Source organism: Priapulus caudatus, unplaced genomic scaffold (genome assembly GCF_000485595.1).
Source record: "Priapulus caudatus unplaced genomic scaffold, Priapulus_caudatus-5.0.1 Scaffold2, whole genome shotgun sequence".
Taxonomy (NCBI): Eukaryota; Metazoa; Priapulida; class Priapulimorpha; order Priapulimorphida; family Priapulidae; genus Priapulus; species Priapulus caudatus.
Genome location: NW_014577063.1, coordinates 149,210 through 162,316, shown reverse-complemented (window position 1 = coordinate 162,316; position 13,107 = coordinate 149,210). Strand labels below are relative to the sequence as shown.

The 13,107-nt window shown below is 45.0% G+C and overlaps 1 protein-coding gene across 2 annotated transcripts in view; it reads right to left on the bottom strand.

Moving 5' to 3' along the window:
* Positions 1 to 189: 189 nt before the first annotated feature.
* The window catches only part of LOC106820762 (abscission/NoCut checkpoint regulator-like), a 23,919-nt gene continuing 11,001 nt past the window's right edge, over positions 190 to 13,107 (bottom strand). For both annotated transcript variants that reach the window (XM_014825329.1, XM_014825324.1), the window contains exons 2-12: positions 11,766 to 11,884; positions 5,738 to 5,794; positions 5,391 to 5,548; positions 5,131 to 5,231; positions 4,676 to 4,841; positions 4,370 to 4,551; positions 3,890 to 4,040; positions 2,658 to 2,731; positions 1,322 to 1,489; positions 1,077 to 1,198; positions 190 to 623 (exon numbers count right to left, since the gene is read on the bottom strand). In XM_014825329.1, the coding sequence (XP_014680815.1) occupies positions 554 to 623; positions 1,077 to 1,198; positions 1,322 to 1,489; positions 2,658 to 2,731; positions 3,890 to 4,040; positions 4,370 to 4,551; positions 4,676 to 4,841; positions 5,131 to 5,231; positions 5,391 to 5,548; positions 5,738 to 5,794; positions 11,766 to 11,884 (1,368 nt within the window). In that variant the 3' untranslated portion in view covers positions 190 to 553. The remainder of the gene's footprint in view (positions 624 to 1,076; positions 1,199 to 1,321; positions 1,490 to 2,657; positions 2,732 to 3,889; positions 4,041 to 4,369; positions 4,552 to 4,675; positions 4,842 to 5,130; positions 5,232 to 5,390; positions 5,549 to 5,737; positions 5,795 to 11,765; positions 11,885 to 13,107) is intronic.

Genomic DNA, 13,107 nt, shown 5'->3' with positions numbered 1-13,107 from the left:
AAACACGCTCGCGCACGCACGCACGCACGCTGAACACAGCTGAAACTGTCAAGGTAAACAATTTAAGGATTTAACCATGAACAATGATGTTCTTAATGTTTAAAAAAAAATCCGACTATGAACTTTCAAGATTTACGTATAATTATAATTCCCAAACGTGCAGAATAATTCAGTGATAAAATTAGGCACTCAATTTAATCTATGAGCAGTACAATTTCGTATATTCAATGAACATATAAATAGAATTAAATTGTATATTTATGTAAAATAAAATTAATACCAAACACAATTTTTTATATTGATAATTTACACTAAATTTAATTACACAAGTTCTATTTAAATTAAATTGTATACACACATTAGCAATTTAGCTCAATGCTTGCTAAACTTACAAAGTAATCAGCAAAGATAGGAGTTACGGTTCCCATGATAATAAATTGGATACACTATTTAGATACTGAAACTTAATGTGGAAACACACAGATAAACTTTACGCATTCTGTAGGGTTACACACTTAAACAATACTTTGTAACTAGTTTTTTGTTAGCACGTTTACTTGCTCTGTGGTTGGTGAAATCTTACTGTCTTATGATCAGACATGTCGTACTCATCATGTGCTTCCCTGTAAGAATATTAAAGAAAATTAATTAAATACATAATAGTTGCTCGACTATACCCTAATATGTATCGGCAGAAATTATTTATAGATGAAAATAAAAAACAAAGTAATGACATTCAATAACATCTACTTTTGAGGTCATTTACTTATTAACATAGGCACCTGTTTCACACGTCAATGTGTAGTCAGAACAACAAGATTTTTTATATTCTAAATGGCTGTAAACATGTCAACTACCAATTTGAATTTTGCAATAAGACTGATTACACAAACATACAATTCCCCAGACCAGGATTTGATCTTGTCGGGATATACAACCAATATCAGCAGATCACAAGGTGACAAGGTGACAAGGTGATATCATCAGCTGTGATATCTCATGAGAAAAGCCCGATCACGTTTTCAATAGCATGAGTCTAACGAAATGGTTTGGGAATTGACAGAAGTTGCACACACCTAAAGCAGCGCATGCAGTATAGATCATCCATACAACCATGGCAACGGAGGCAGGCATCCTCGTTACAAATGCAGCACCACGGCAGCTCTGATGTATTGCTGCCTTCGTCATCAAAATTTGTCTGAAAGATGTAACAAACATTATTTTTCACCTGAAAACTCATAACGTACAGAGCAATCAGATAACAATAACCCTGGCTGCCGCTGAGTGATGAACGAGTGTCACAGAAGAAGTAAGGAGATACCTTGCCACGATGCTTTAGGGCTACATTTGGCACAGTCTTTCGGGTCTTGTGAGACGGTTTAGAGGAATGGTGACTTTTACTCGCTGCAGATGGCGCCACGTTATCACTGCTACCAGATGATGTGGGATCTGTGCCCAGTTCTTCTTCTAGCTTTGCTTCTGAAACTAACTGAATATGATTGTGCACATGAGTATCACACTAGCATTACATATCACGTACTAAAATCTGAATGCCTAACATCTCAATAGCATGCATTCAGTAGTTCATGAGTTATTGCTAATTTGGTGTTGTAGCCAGTTATAATATATTCATTGCTGTTGTCAACTTGTTTCTTATTAACAGTTTTTGAATTATTGTCCATTACTTAACAATATATAGTAATCAATTGCAGTTCTACACATATATGACATAATTTAATCCCGCCCCCTTGGTGTGATTCCTGGGCAGCACCGTGATAGGGCACTCTATAAACAATGCTTATTAACGAATTATTGGGTTGGTTTGACAAACCAAAAAAATATACTGAATACTGACTGACAAATGGTAGTTACCTTTCTCACTCTCAGGTGTATAAAATTATAGCAGAGATGCCAACATTTATTGATGGGGAAATAGGAGCAGGAGTGGGGTACAGGAACATAGCCTCGGTGGGGTAGGGGTGGAGAGTCAAGAAAGCTGAAAGTTTTATGCAAATACAATTATATATTTTAAGAAAAATTATTTACAATAAAGAACTATTAATGCTATGTTTCTCTATTCTTACTAGTATGTCATGAATCATGTTTTCAACATGGGCTTATATACATGTGGCATGCTTTGCTCCTTTGAGAATTCTTCATGGATCAGAGTTAAATTACGTCTCACCCCCTACTATTCCTGCATACTTTGTGTGTGACCAAGGCAACAAGAGTGCTTGTATTCATATTTGGCCTGAACTTACTGACTTTGTGACAAAACTGGGTACACAATAAAACTTAATAAATAACGCTGAGAGGGACTTTCGGAAGGTACCATTGAACAATTTCTTAATGGAATTATCTGGCGATTAGGTTTACATGAACAGAAACTTTGGCACTAATTTTTAAAGTAAATATAATTTTTAACTGCGTACTATCACTTTATGGTCCAAGTTAGACTCTAGGGCTTGGGTCATGTACGCTAGGTGCTAACGAGGGAATTTTTTACTAGTGTACAGGGAAACAAAATTGGAGCTTTGGACATTGATATTGGAGAGCAGATTATTAGTTTTCATTGAAGAAACTCCACCAAATTCAGAGCACTTACCATCTCTGCAATTTAGATAGATGCAACATTTACATCCGATCAACACACTGACCTGGTTTATCAGTCGCTCTGTAGCCTGCTCTGAGGTCTCCTCCTCACTATCTACTTCATCATACTCCTCACCACCTGAACAGAACATGATCAGTTTACATTACCAAATGTCCATAATTGCCAGTGACCATCTACTGTCCCACCTTTCGCAAGCAATTATGTTCGTCCTGTGATTAGCATATAGGACAGGCTTCATCTCTTGCTTATGTTAACGATGTAAAATATTAATTAATGGTGAAATGTACTTTATGACGTGAACAATGTGAAACGTGCCTGTTCGCACAAAGAATAATATTTGAAATCGAATGCAATAGTAAACAAGTGCCGCAGAGCGACAGCGCACAACTGACGTGTACTGTAGCCAGGTATTCTTCTGATAAACTCACTGGCAACCGAATCAAGTGCGCCCTCCTGCCACCGCGTTCGCGCTCAGAGCATATATCTAGGATACTACTAATACAGATCTAAAATCTATGATAGGTTTTGCTATACCTACTGGTAGTACAGTAATAAAGATACAGCTGTGTAACTTGATTGACTTCACTATATTAACATGTTATCATGAATATGTGTGGAGCTCGAGCGTAGTGGTGGTGAGGGAGAGTGGGGAGAGGGGCGGGTGGAGGGGGCTCTAATAGCAAAAGCAGTTCAGTCCTTTGTTAACAGTCAACAAATCCATGTTTAACCCTCCTCTTGTGGGTCAAAAGCTTATCAGACACTTACTCTTCGCACGTCATCGGAAAGTAGATTTCCTTTCAATTCGGATGGTCCTTTCAATAAAGTGATAAAAATGGTAGGTCAGCGCTGAAACAAAAAAGTTTTGCACTCGGTCCGTTAGACCATGTCCTCAGAAAACGTCTGATATCTGACCTTTCCCCACTGCCCTTTGACCTGTGACCTCCAATTTCGCGCTGGTGATGGGTTTCCTCCCCATCACACTATACATCAAATATTAAGAGCGTAGGTCGAGCCGTTGAGATTTTTGCCGCAATTCTGTATTTCCTCCTATACCTTAAGTTAAGGGGGAAATATTCCCCCTCCATTGACACATCTTGACCCCCCTAATTCGACATCCCTCGTTTCGGATTACCCCCCCACGCCCCATATCGTGACCGTACGTCGAGCAGTTAAGATTGTTGTGCCAAACTGTTGACGGACGCACGGACGGACGCACGGAGCAATCATTGCGATTCTACAAGCTGCATCTGACTGTCAATGAGAATAAGCACTAACCGATTTGAGTGCAATCTATTGGAGATGGTTTATTATGTTCCTGTTCCTTGTAATTTTTCTTCAGCTCATCCAATTTAAATCGTATCTCGTTGTCTTTTTCCAGACTCTGCATGGCTCGCCTAGCGTCTTCCTCGACTTCTCTTTGAGCATCCTGCAACGCAGAATGTATTTCCATTATATTTTGTCAATAATCATCAATATAATAGCAACCGCTCATAAAATTCGAATGCTTTGATGATTCCCACCCTACAAGCCTGACCATGTGTCACTCATATGTGGTACAAGTTCAAAATTAAGCTAAATATAGTAAAACAATTTCAATTTGTGAGAACACCCATATAGTAAATGAAATAAAAAAATATGAATATAAAAATACCTATGCTCAACACAGTCCAACAGACAGAAGCAATCCAATGCAAAAGATTACTACCTAGGAGAATAGTGAAGGAACTAAAGAAAATAAGAATTAAAGGTTGCCACCTGGAGGAGATTGCTCAGCATGGCTGCATCAATGTCCTTGCCAATGCCATCATCGTTGCTGTTCACACTATCTGGTTCAGGCTTAACATTTGAAAAATCTCCAGGTATATTGGCGAGTTCTGATGGCCCAGGGTTGCTTTTCGACAAACTGGGCTTATTTAAGTCGTTCTGGGAATCCATGGCTGAAAATGTCAAAATTCTATAACCAGTTCTCCTTGTGCAAAAATAATACTAAATGGATAACAATTTGCCGTCATTTCGTTACCTTGTTACTGTTTACAGTAAGTATTTTGCCAAATAACCTACCAGATGGAGCTGGGACAGCTGGACCATTTCTTAGCTGCTCTAACCGTTGAGCAACCTCTGTAGCTGGATCAGGCCAGTGTGACTCAACTTCCACACGATCTTGAATCTCAGACAGTAGGTCCTCAGTCTTCTGTGTCTCCGTGCGAACATCTGGCGGGCGATACATCTGACACAAAATACAGTTCATCCCGTCGGCAATCAAGCTATATTATGCCCTGCAGATTGGATCGATTTGTATCTTATATGATGTAATGATTATAAATTGCAGTGAGATTAACCGAATTACACGCCAACAGAATCGGTTAATCACGTACTTTTGATATCAGTCAGTTGTTGGCCTAGATACAGTTATAATTATATCACGATTCCATAGTGCTAACTTATTGAACGTGGATGAACAATGCTATCATTCTAATTCTTGAGCATTTTTCATGATGACTTAAGCATATACTCACTGGGGTATCATTTGATTTGAGGGTAGAAGGGTGGACACCTTTTAGTCTTGCGAGTCTTTCCTCAATTTCAGCGTGGGTAGCTTGTTTCGGTGGTGGCGAACCTGTTGTCATTTCAAAAGTGCAATACATAATAAGCATGCATGCCAATGAGTCATAGATGAGGTTTTATATTAATGTCCACATGTTCTGTACATCATGCTATCAGGAGCAAATAATAACCCATTTCGATTTTATTCACTCCAAATGCTATATATACATACCCTTTCCTGGATTATCCTTAAGCCTTTTCAAACGCATTTCCAGCTCTGTATCTTTGCTAGCAAAGCCACCATGTTTGTGATCGGCACCTGGTTTGTGCCCAGGCCTGACACCAGGCGGTGGGTGCGAAGTCCCTTTTTTGTTCAATGCCTCTACTCTCCTGCATAAATTCATTTTGTTGCAACACAATAGCACGAATTGATGATCATTTACATACATAATTTCAGGAGTAGATAATAGGAGTAGATAATAGATAATAGGAGTAGATAATAGCTAGGGTCCCTATTATCTACTCCTAATAATTTCAATTATATAGAGCTTACATAGGGCAGCACATAGGTATACTTACTTCAAGTAGTTTTCAGGCAGGTCAAACTGCATTGGCTTATCTTCTTTAGCTTTCCCCCTACAGAATAGAAACAAATAGTATTTTTACTGCTATAGTTAATTCCACTTCACATTAGGGCAGATAGAATCCATAATCAACTATTTTTATAGAGCTAGATATGAAAAATTATGGATTACATAGATATGTTTGAGCTGCTTATGAGTATTAGTTGTTGCTCTTGAAAGATATAATTTCTAGAGCAGGCTATTTAGTTTGCTCGTTAGATGGCCGCGACAGTGTCGATATCAGAATGGCCTCACTCTCGTTTGTGAATTTTATCAGCATTGATCCCGCGCTCAATGGCGTCACGAGACAAATGGTTATTCATATGCTATTTTTGCTGATAAATTCGTGATCTACAGCTAACATCGAACCGTCCCACATAAGTGTTCCCCATGCTGCTCGCCGTGAAACCTGTCCAGTTGCTTGGGCTGCGAGTACAAAGACTGCGACGTTGATCCTGCAACGTCGTGTACAGTTACTTCGCATGATATCATTGACAGTCGGAAACACACCCCAACCGGCAAGGTCGCCCCGCTAAGGTCGAAAAGGTGAAAGAGACCTACGTTTGGTCCTAATGGCGCGGTCGACGAAGAATGGACTTACTGCACACGCAGTGGACAGACTATGTCTCGCTGCAACTAAGGTTACTGGCCAGGCAAAAAGTAGTCAACTGCATGGAGTGTTGCTGACAGGGTCTTCGCAGGGACCTGAACGAGATCTAGCTCGGTGCCAGTCATAGACGAATAAAGTCAGATGGAGATGTCTGGCAGCGAAATGAAAAACAACTTGCAGTAAGCGAGGGAGAGCACGATGGTTGCTCGCTTTCACACTGCACAACAGACTCATGAATCATGACCGACAGTAAACGCGCATGCGCGTCGGCATCGTATCACTGGACAAGGGCTGTCTGCAATTTGCCACTGAGTGTCCAGCAAGCTGCCAGAATGGAGTGAATATACCACATGAGTTTTCTCCGCGGATGGTTTAGCTAGGGGGTCTGGCGACAGCGAGATCTCAACTCGATCTGCTCGAGATCCGAAACCTAGAAACATACTCTCGAGGAGGTCTTCAAGTTTCGGGAGGCCATAAGAGGCAGGCAAGCGACGAGCCACAGACTTTTGGCAGCACATGGGTGCAGTCTGCGTGCACGCAGCCTGTATCAGAGAAGCAAAAGATCTTCAGCCTATGGTTAGAGAGGGGCAACGACATTGACAGTGATACGAGTCAAGTCAGGGGAAGATGCTCGTACTGTGGTAGGAGAGGTCACGGTAAAAGTAGGGAGAGACCCACTCATGTGTAGAAAAATACCTGTCTGTACAGTAAAGACTGAGGCAGAAGTGGCAAACAGGCTGCATTCACTTGAGGCGACATGTGCCGGCACGCACGACCAACGCGGTGCTGGCGCTGAGTGTCAATGGCAGATGAGCAGCGCGCAGTTTTCAGCTCCGCTTGCACCATCTCTGAACGCTGCAGTCACCCAGTGGCTGTGCAGACAGCCAAAACAACGATGTCCGCTCTGTAGCTTCACTCACCTTTGAATGAGCATCTCGTATACCGTAGCCCTGACGACTATGACCACCATCTGTATGACCAGCCTATCGACTGCTTGGAGACGATGGCCGTCAAGGACCTTATCCATCCATTCAATAAGCTGTCAGTATCTTGTAAGAGGCAAGACTATCGACGCTCTCCCCAGGACTTCCTTTACCCATGCCAAAACTAGACGTACGCTCGCCTCCCGTAATGGCAGATACTAGCTGCCAAGCTGCTGGCCAGCATAAGATGCATCCATACCGCTGGGACTGCAGTGCAGCAGAGCCTCATCCCAGGTAACTATGAGGCATGCAGTGCAGCCAACAAGCAGAGGATGCAATATCACTGGTGCAGCAATTCTGCGCTTGCGGAAAGGATAAGCAATGGTCAGTGCTGTTGCGAGGACTAGGAGCAGGTGGTATATTGCTCACAGACACGCTCTGACAAGAATTCTCTCAGCGAGAACATGCGATCCTCTCGGCAATGATACACGGATTCGTTTACAACGGTTGGTAGGTCCTGTCGGCCAGACTTCCCATCACAGCCCCAAACGGTCGAGGGCGGCATCATACCCCGTGTAACCTGCCCAAAGGCGTCCAACCCCCTCCACAGAAACCGGCATTCACTACGCCTTCCCTGCCACTGAGAGCAACAGAGCCTAGAACTGCAGAAGCTGGCTGCTGCATCAACATACTACAGCCGGGCAGCACATTCACACAGCATGTGAACACGTCAGCTCCTACCTATGATGGAGGGCGCCCCAATGAGGCTGATGGTAGCCCAGGATGCCTGAGCAGTCGCCATGTCACAAGCATCCACTGTCCCTAATTCAATTGGCGCGTCACGATGGTGAAGGCCGGTCCTCGATCCGATACTTGGTATCGGCGGTTTCTGTCGACGAACTGCTGTAAGAGTGGTGTCACTGTATGGTCGTTTGTGGCCAGAAAACGGTGAGCCAAGGCGAACAGTTGACTTCCAAGCACTCAACACACATGCTAAAGAGAGAAACCATCACACACAGAGCCCATTTCACCAAGCTCGCTCAGTGCCAGCGAATAAGGTGAAGACAGTCCTCGATGCTTGGAATGGGTATCATAGCGTTCCTCTGCATGTCGATGACCGCCACCTGACGACATTCATTACCCCCTGGGGTCGCTATCGTTACAGGGTGGCACCTCAAGGATACATTGCATCTGGTGATGGGTACACTAGACGGTACGACCAGATTATCGGTGACTCTGCACTCTCATATACTGACTATACAAAGTGCACAGATGACACACTCATATGGGCAGACACCATTGCGGACAGTTCTTCAGGGTAGTAGAGTGGCATAGACCTCTGTGGCCGTCAATGGTATACTCTCAACCCAGAAAGAAATTTGTGTTCGCCCAGGACACAGTTGAGTTCGCGGGCTTCGAGGTTACGCCTGAATCATTGTCGCACCTTGACAGCAAGTACCTCCAAGCCATCCTGAGTTTCCATGACCGCCGCAACATTACAGATGTGCGGCCTGGTTCGGAGTGGTCAACCGAGGTCAGCTATGCTTTCAGCATCGACGACAAAATGCAACCATTCGTGAACTCCTCAAGCCCTCCACGCCCCTTTCACTGGACAAAGAAACTGAATGATTTGTTCGAGGAGTCTAAAGCTGTCATTGTAAGCGAGATTCACGAGGGTGTGAGGATCTTTGACAAGGAGAAGCCCACCTGCTGGCACACAGACCGGTCGAAGCAGGTCATAGGATTTCTGGCCTATTTCAAAAGCACTGTGATTGTCCAGAGAGACGAGCCTTTCTGCTGCAGGGACGGCTGGAAAACGACCCTCATCGGCAGCCGGTTCACACATCCTGCCGAGTCTACATGTACGCGCCAGTCCGAGGCAAAGCTCTGGCAGTGGCTGAGTGCACTGGAGCAAGGCCACGCTTTTTTGTGCTAGCGTGCAGCAAGCTGATAATTGCAGTTGACCATAAGCCACTCCTCAAGATCTTTGGTGATCGCTCACTTGAGGACATCCCCAATGCAAGGCTTAGGAACCTGAAGGAGAAGACATTGAGATACAAGTTCCGAATGGTCCACATACCCGGTGTCAAAAACAGAGCGGCGGACTCGGTGTCACGTACCGAGGTCCAGTGGCCCTCAGATGACTAATAAGTTGCAACTGAGCGATGACATTGCAGCTGTCGACAATGCGCCGCACTGGCTGCGCACCCCTACTCCAGCCCTCATTCTTGGCTCACATCCGGGTGCTAGAAGCGCGACCACCGGATGACCTCGAATGTCAGTCTACGACAGTTCAGCCGTAGTGCACTGCACTGCATAGCTGTGACATGGGCGAGGGTGCAAGAGGCGACAGCGAGTGATGTAGCCATGAATGAGCTTGTGGGATTGGTTGAGCAGGGCCTGCCTGAGTTCCGCCATGAGCTGTCCCAAACAGCTGCAGGAGTATCATCAGTTTCGGGATGACCTCTATACAATAGATGGTGTAGTCTCTACTACAAGGAGGGTCGTGCATTCCCCATGCTTGCGCCATGATGTCCTCCAAGCACTGCACGCTGCACCATCAAGGTGTGACGTCGATGTTGGCCCGAGCGGAGTCCTCAGTCTTTCAGGCCCGCATCACCCCTGCAATCAAGGATATTTAGGGCTAGGTGCAGTGACTGCACAGGATTGCACCATCACAGCCAGCGCACCACCGACACACCGACACCCCCAGCCTACCCTTCCAGTGGTGTCTGCCGCTGACTATTTCCATTACAAGGGTTTAAACTACCTGTTGTGTCGATCGTTATTCCAATTGGCCAGTAGTGGAACAGGCATCGGCATGGTGCCAAGCCTGATAACTTGCCTCCGGCGTATCTTTGTGACATTCGGTATCCCAGATGAGCTAGCGAGTGAGTGGACCGGAGTTCACTGCAAGCCGCCACCAAGACATTCCGTGCAGAATTGGGGGGTCACCACAGACTCAGCTCGGTGGCCTTTCCCGCATTCCAACTGCAGAGCAAGAAGTAGGAGTGAAGGACAGTGAAGCGTATGATTCACTAGCAACACCGGGTCCACGTGGTGAGCTGGACACCGACGCGGCGTGCACGCGCAGCAGTGTTGCAATACAGAAATACGCCTGACCCAGAGGCTAAGATCTCGCCCGCCATGTGTATCTTTGGTTGCGACCTATAAAAGAACTTTCATCCTATACTGCCAGGTCGATACAGGCCTCATCCCAACGATGGCGTGAACCATGACAGCGAGGGAGGAAGCACTCAGGAACAGGCACATGAAGGCTTGCTGAAAGATGGACAGAGCACACAAGCGACTGCCACGCCTGGCAGTTGGCAACCACATACGCCTCCAGAACCAAACTGGCCCCCACCCCACACGATGGGACAAAACTGGGGTCATCATTGAGGTTAGACAATTTGACCAGTTATGTTGTAGCGCATTGATCGGTTCGGGTCGAGTTACATTGCGGAACAGAAATTTCTGCGGCGTTACGAACCTGTGGTGCCACAGAGACCCAAGCCTCGGACACTGAGGGAGGACCTTCGCTACTCACCCACCGTCGACGCGCAATCAGGGCACTGAACACCTGCCCCAACATTACGGTTTTCAAATGCCCAGGACAGCGGAGCCAGCTGCCACGCTGCCGCCATTGGCTATCACCGCCCACGCGCGGTTACCCCAGCACCACTCCCGTCTGCTGAACCACCGTCAGTGCCATCGCTGGCACCCAGTACCAGCGGGACGCCCCGTGTCACAACTGCTGCCCCGCCTACTACTCCTGCTGCACCCCTAGCAGGCCGAGTGTAGCCAGAGTCACGGACCCGCGCAGGGAAGTGGGTGCCCCTGCGAACTCCGCCTCCCGACAGAACACGTAGAGCTCGACGACCTCTGCGTGCAGAAGGACTATGTTATGTGCTGACTCTTATAATGTGAAATCAGCGAACTGATTCAGAGGATATTATTTTTTTCAGTCTTCGTTTGTAACCCAAAGACCTTGGGGGAGACAGAGCAGGCTTATTTAGTTGCTCGTTAGGATGGCGCGCAGGTCGATACAAAATGGCCTCACTCTCGCTGGAATTTATCAGCCATTGTCCCGCGATTCCAATGCCGTCAGAGGCACAAATGGTATATTCACTATTCTAGTTCATGATAATATAACAGCACTTGCCCTTAGCAACACCAGCTACATGAATATTTATCTATACTCAAATACATATCCAAGTATGTTCATCGCAACACCCATATACATTAGGAATTTGTTTAGATTTAGGTAGTTTTAGCTCTATAGTAGAGACTTGTGAAAAATCTCATAACCTCAATCGTAACATCAAAAAGATTAGTCTTCAAATTCCAAGGGACTATAATATTGAAGATGGAGAGAGTCAAAGTTGATCAAATAGACAGATCAACACTCCAGATCGCAGCAATTTTTTTGGACTAAAGTATGTACATACATGAGTTTGTCATAGCATTTGTTGCAGACATGGTGAGTGTCTCTTCCTTGTGCTGGTACAACCGCCTTCTTTGTCCGGCACTTGGCACAAAATGCATATCCACAGTTTGGACAGCCTAGCTGTGAGAAGAAGAGATAGGCTACATTTATCTGGGGCATGGTCAACTCGACCCAACCGCCAACTCAACTCGCATTGTGGCGAGTTTGTACCGCCTGGAGGTGGGACAGCTCGACTCCTAGGTCGTGATGACCCACCTGGAGATCGGTCAGCTCGACTCGCCGGCTAACTCGTGAGGCTAATTTGTGATACACGCACGGGGAATATATATATAATGGACATGCACGTCGTCTCCTACCAAAATTCTGAGAGACTTCATAATAAATGTTATTTAAAAATGTTATATATATATATATATATTACCCGTGCGTGTATCACAAATGTACTAACTTACACGCAAACATTTTGACATTAGGGCGTGTGAAACATCTCACGAGTTAGCCGGCGAGTCGAGCTGACCGATCTCCAGGTGGGTCATCTCGACCTACGAGTCGAGCTGTTCCACCTCCAGGCGGGTAAACTCGACCCACGGGTCGAATTTGCCGGCGAGTCGAGTTGACTACAAACCCGTTTATCTCTACCTCATTAGCCGTTTGCTTCATTGCATGAGCATTCATTTCACACCCATGTATGTGTAGTTTGCTTCACAACTACACATACACGGGTGTGAAAGCATGGAGCGAAGAGCTACAAGAGTAGAATTAGACCCAAAGTAGGCCTAACATGGCTACACTAGTCTGTTGTGTTAAAATACAGTGTCAGTGAGTACCGGTATATACCTTGAACAACGGACACTTGCAATGTTTCAATAATAAAATGATGGAAAATAAACACGGAATGAACAGTCTCACAGTCTCACTGTTTAGGCTTAAGAGAAAAAGACGTTTGTTTCCGCTAACCCGACCGAGTACATTTTAACCCCCCCCCGTGTCGGAACTTTTTATTGTGATCGGCAAAAAAATATTTAAAAATATTTCTTTTTAAATCAAAAAAATCCCAACGTGATCTCGATCGGTGAATGCATTGATTTGACTTTGAAAACATTATATATGGGCTGTTATAAGTATAAATAGTCAGGAGGCTTATGCACATTTACCTGCAAATTATGAAAGACATTTTTGGGTATCAAATCTGGGTTCATATGTTCCTCAACTAAGAATTTTTTTGAGGAGCCCAAAAATTTGACCCCGGGAACCCCCCCCCTCCCCCATGGGCCCGGGAAGGGACCCGAAACTGTTATTTGCCATATCTTTGCCCTTCTTTGGTCGATTTGAGCAATGTTAGA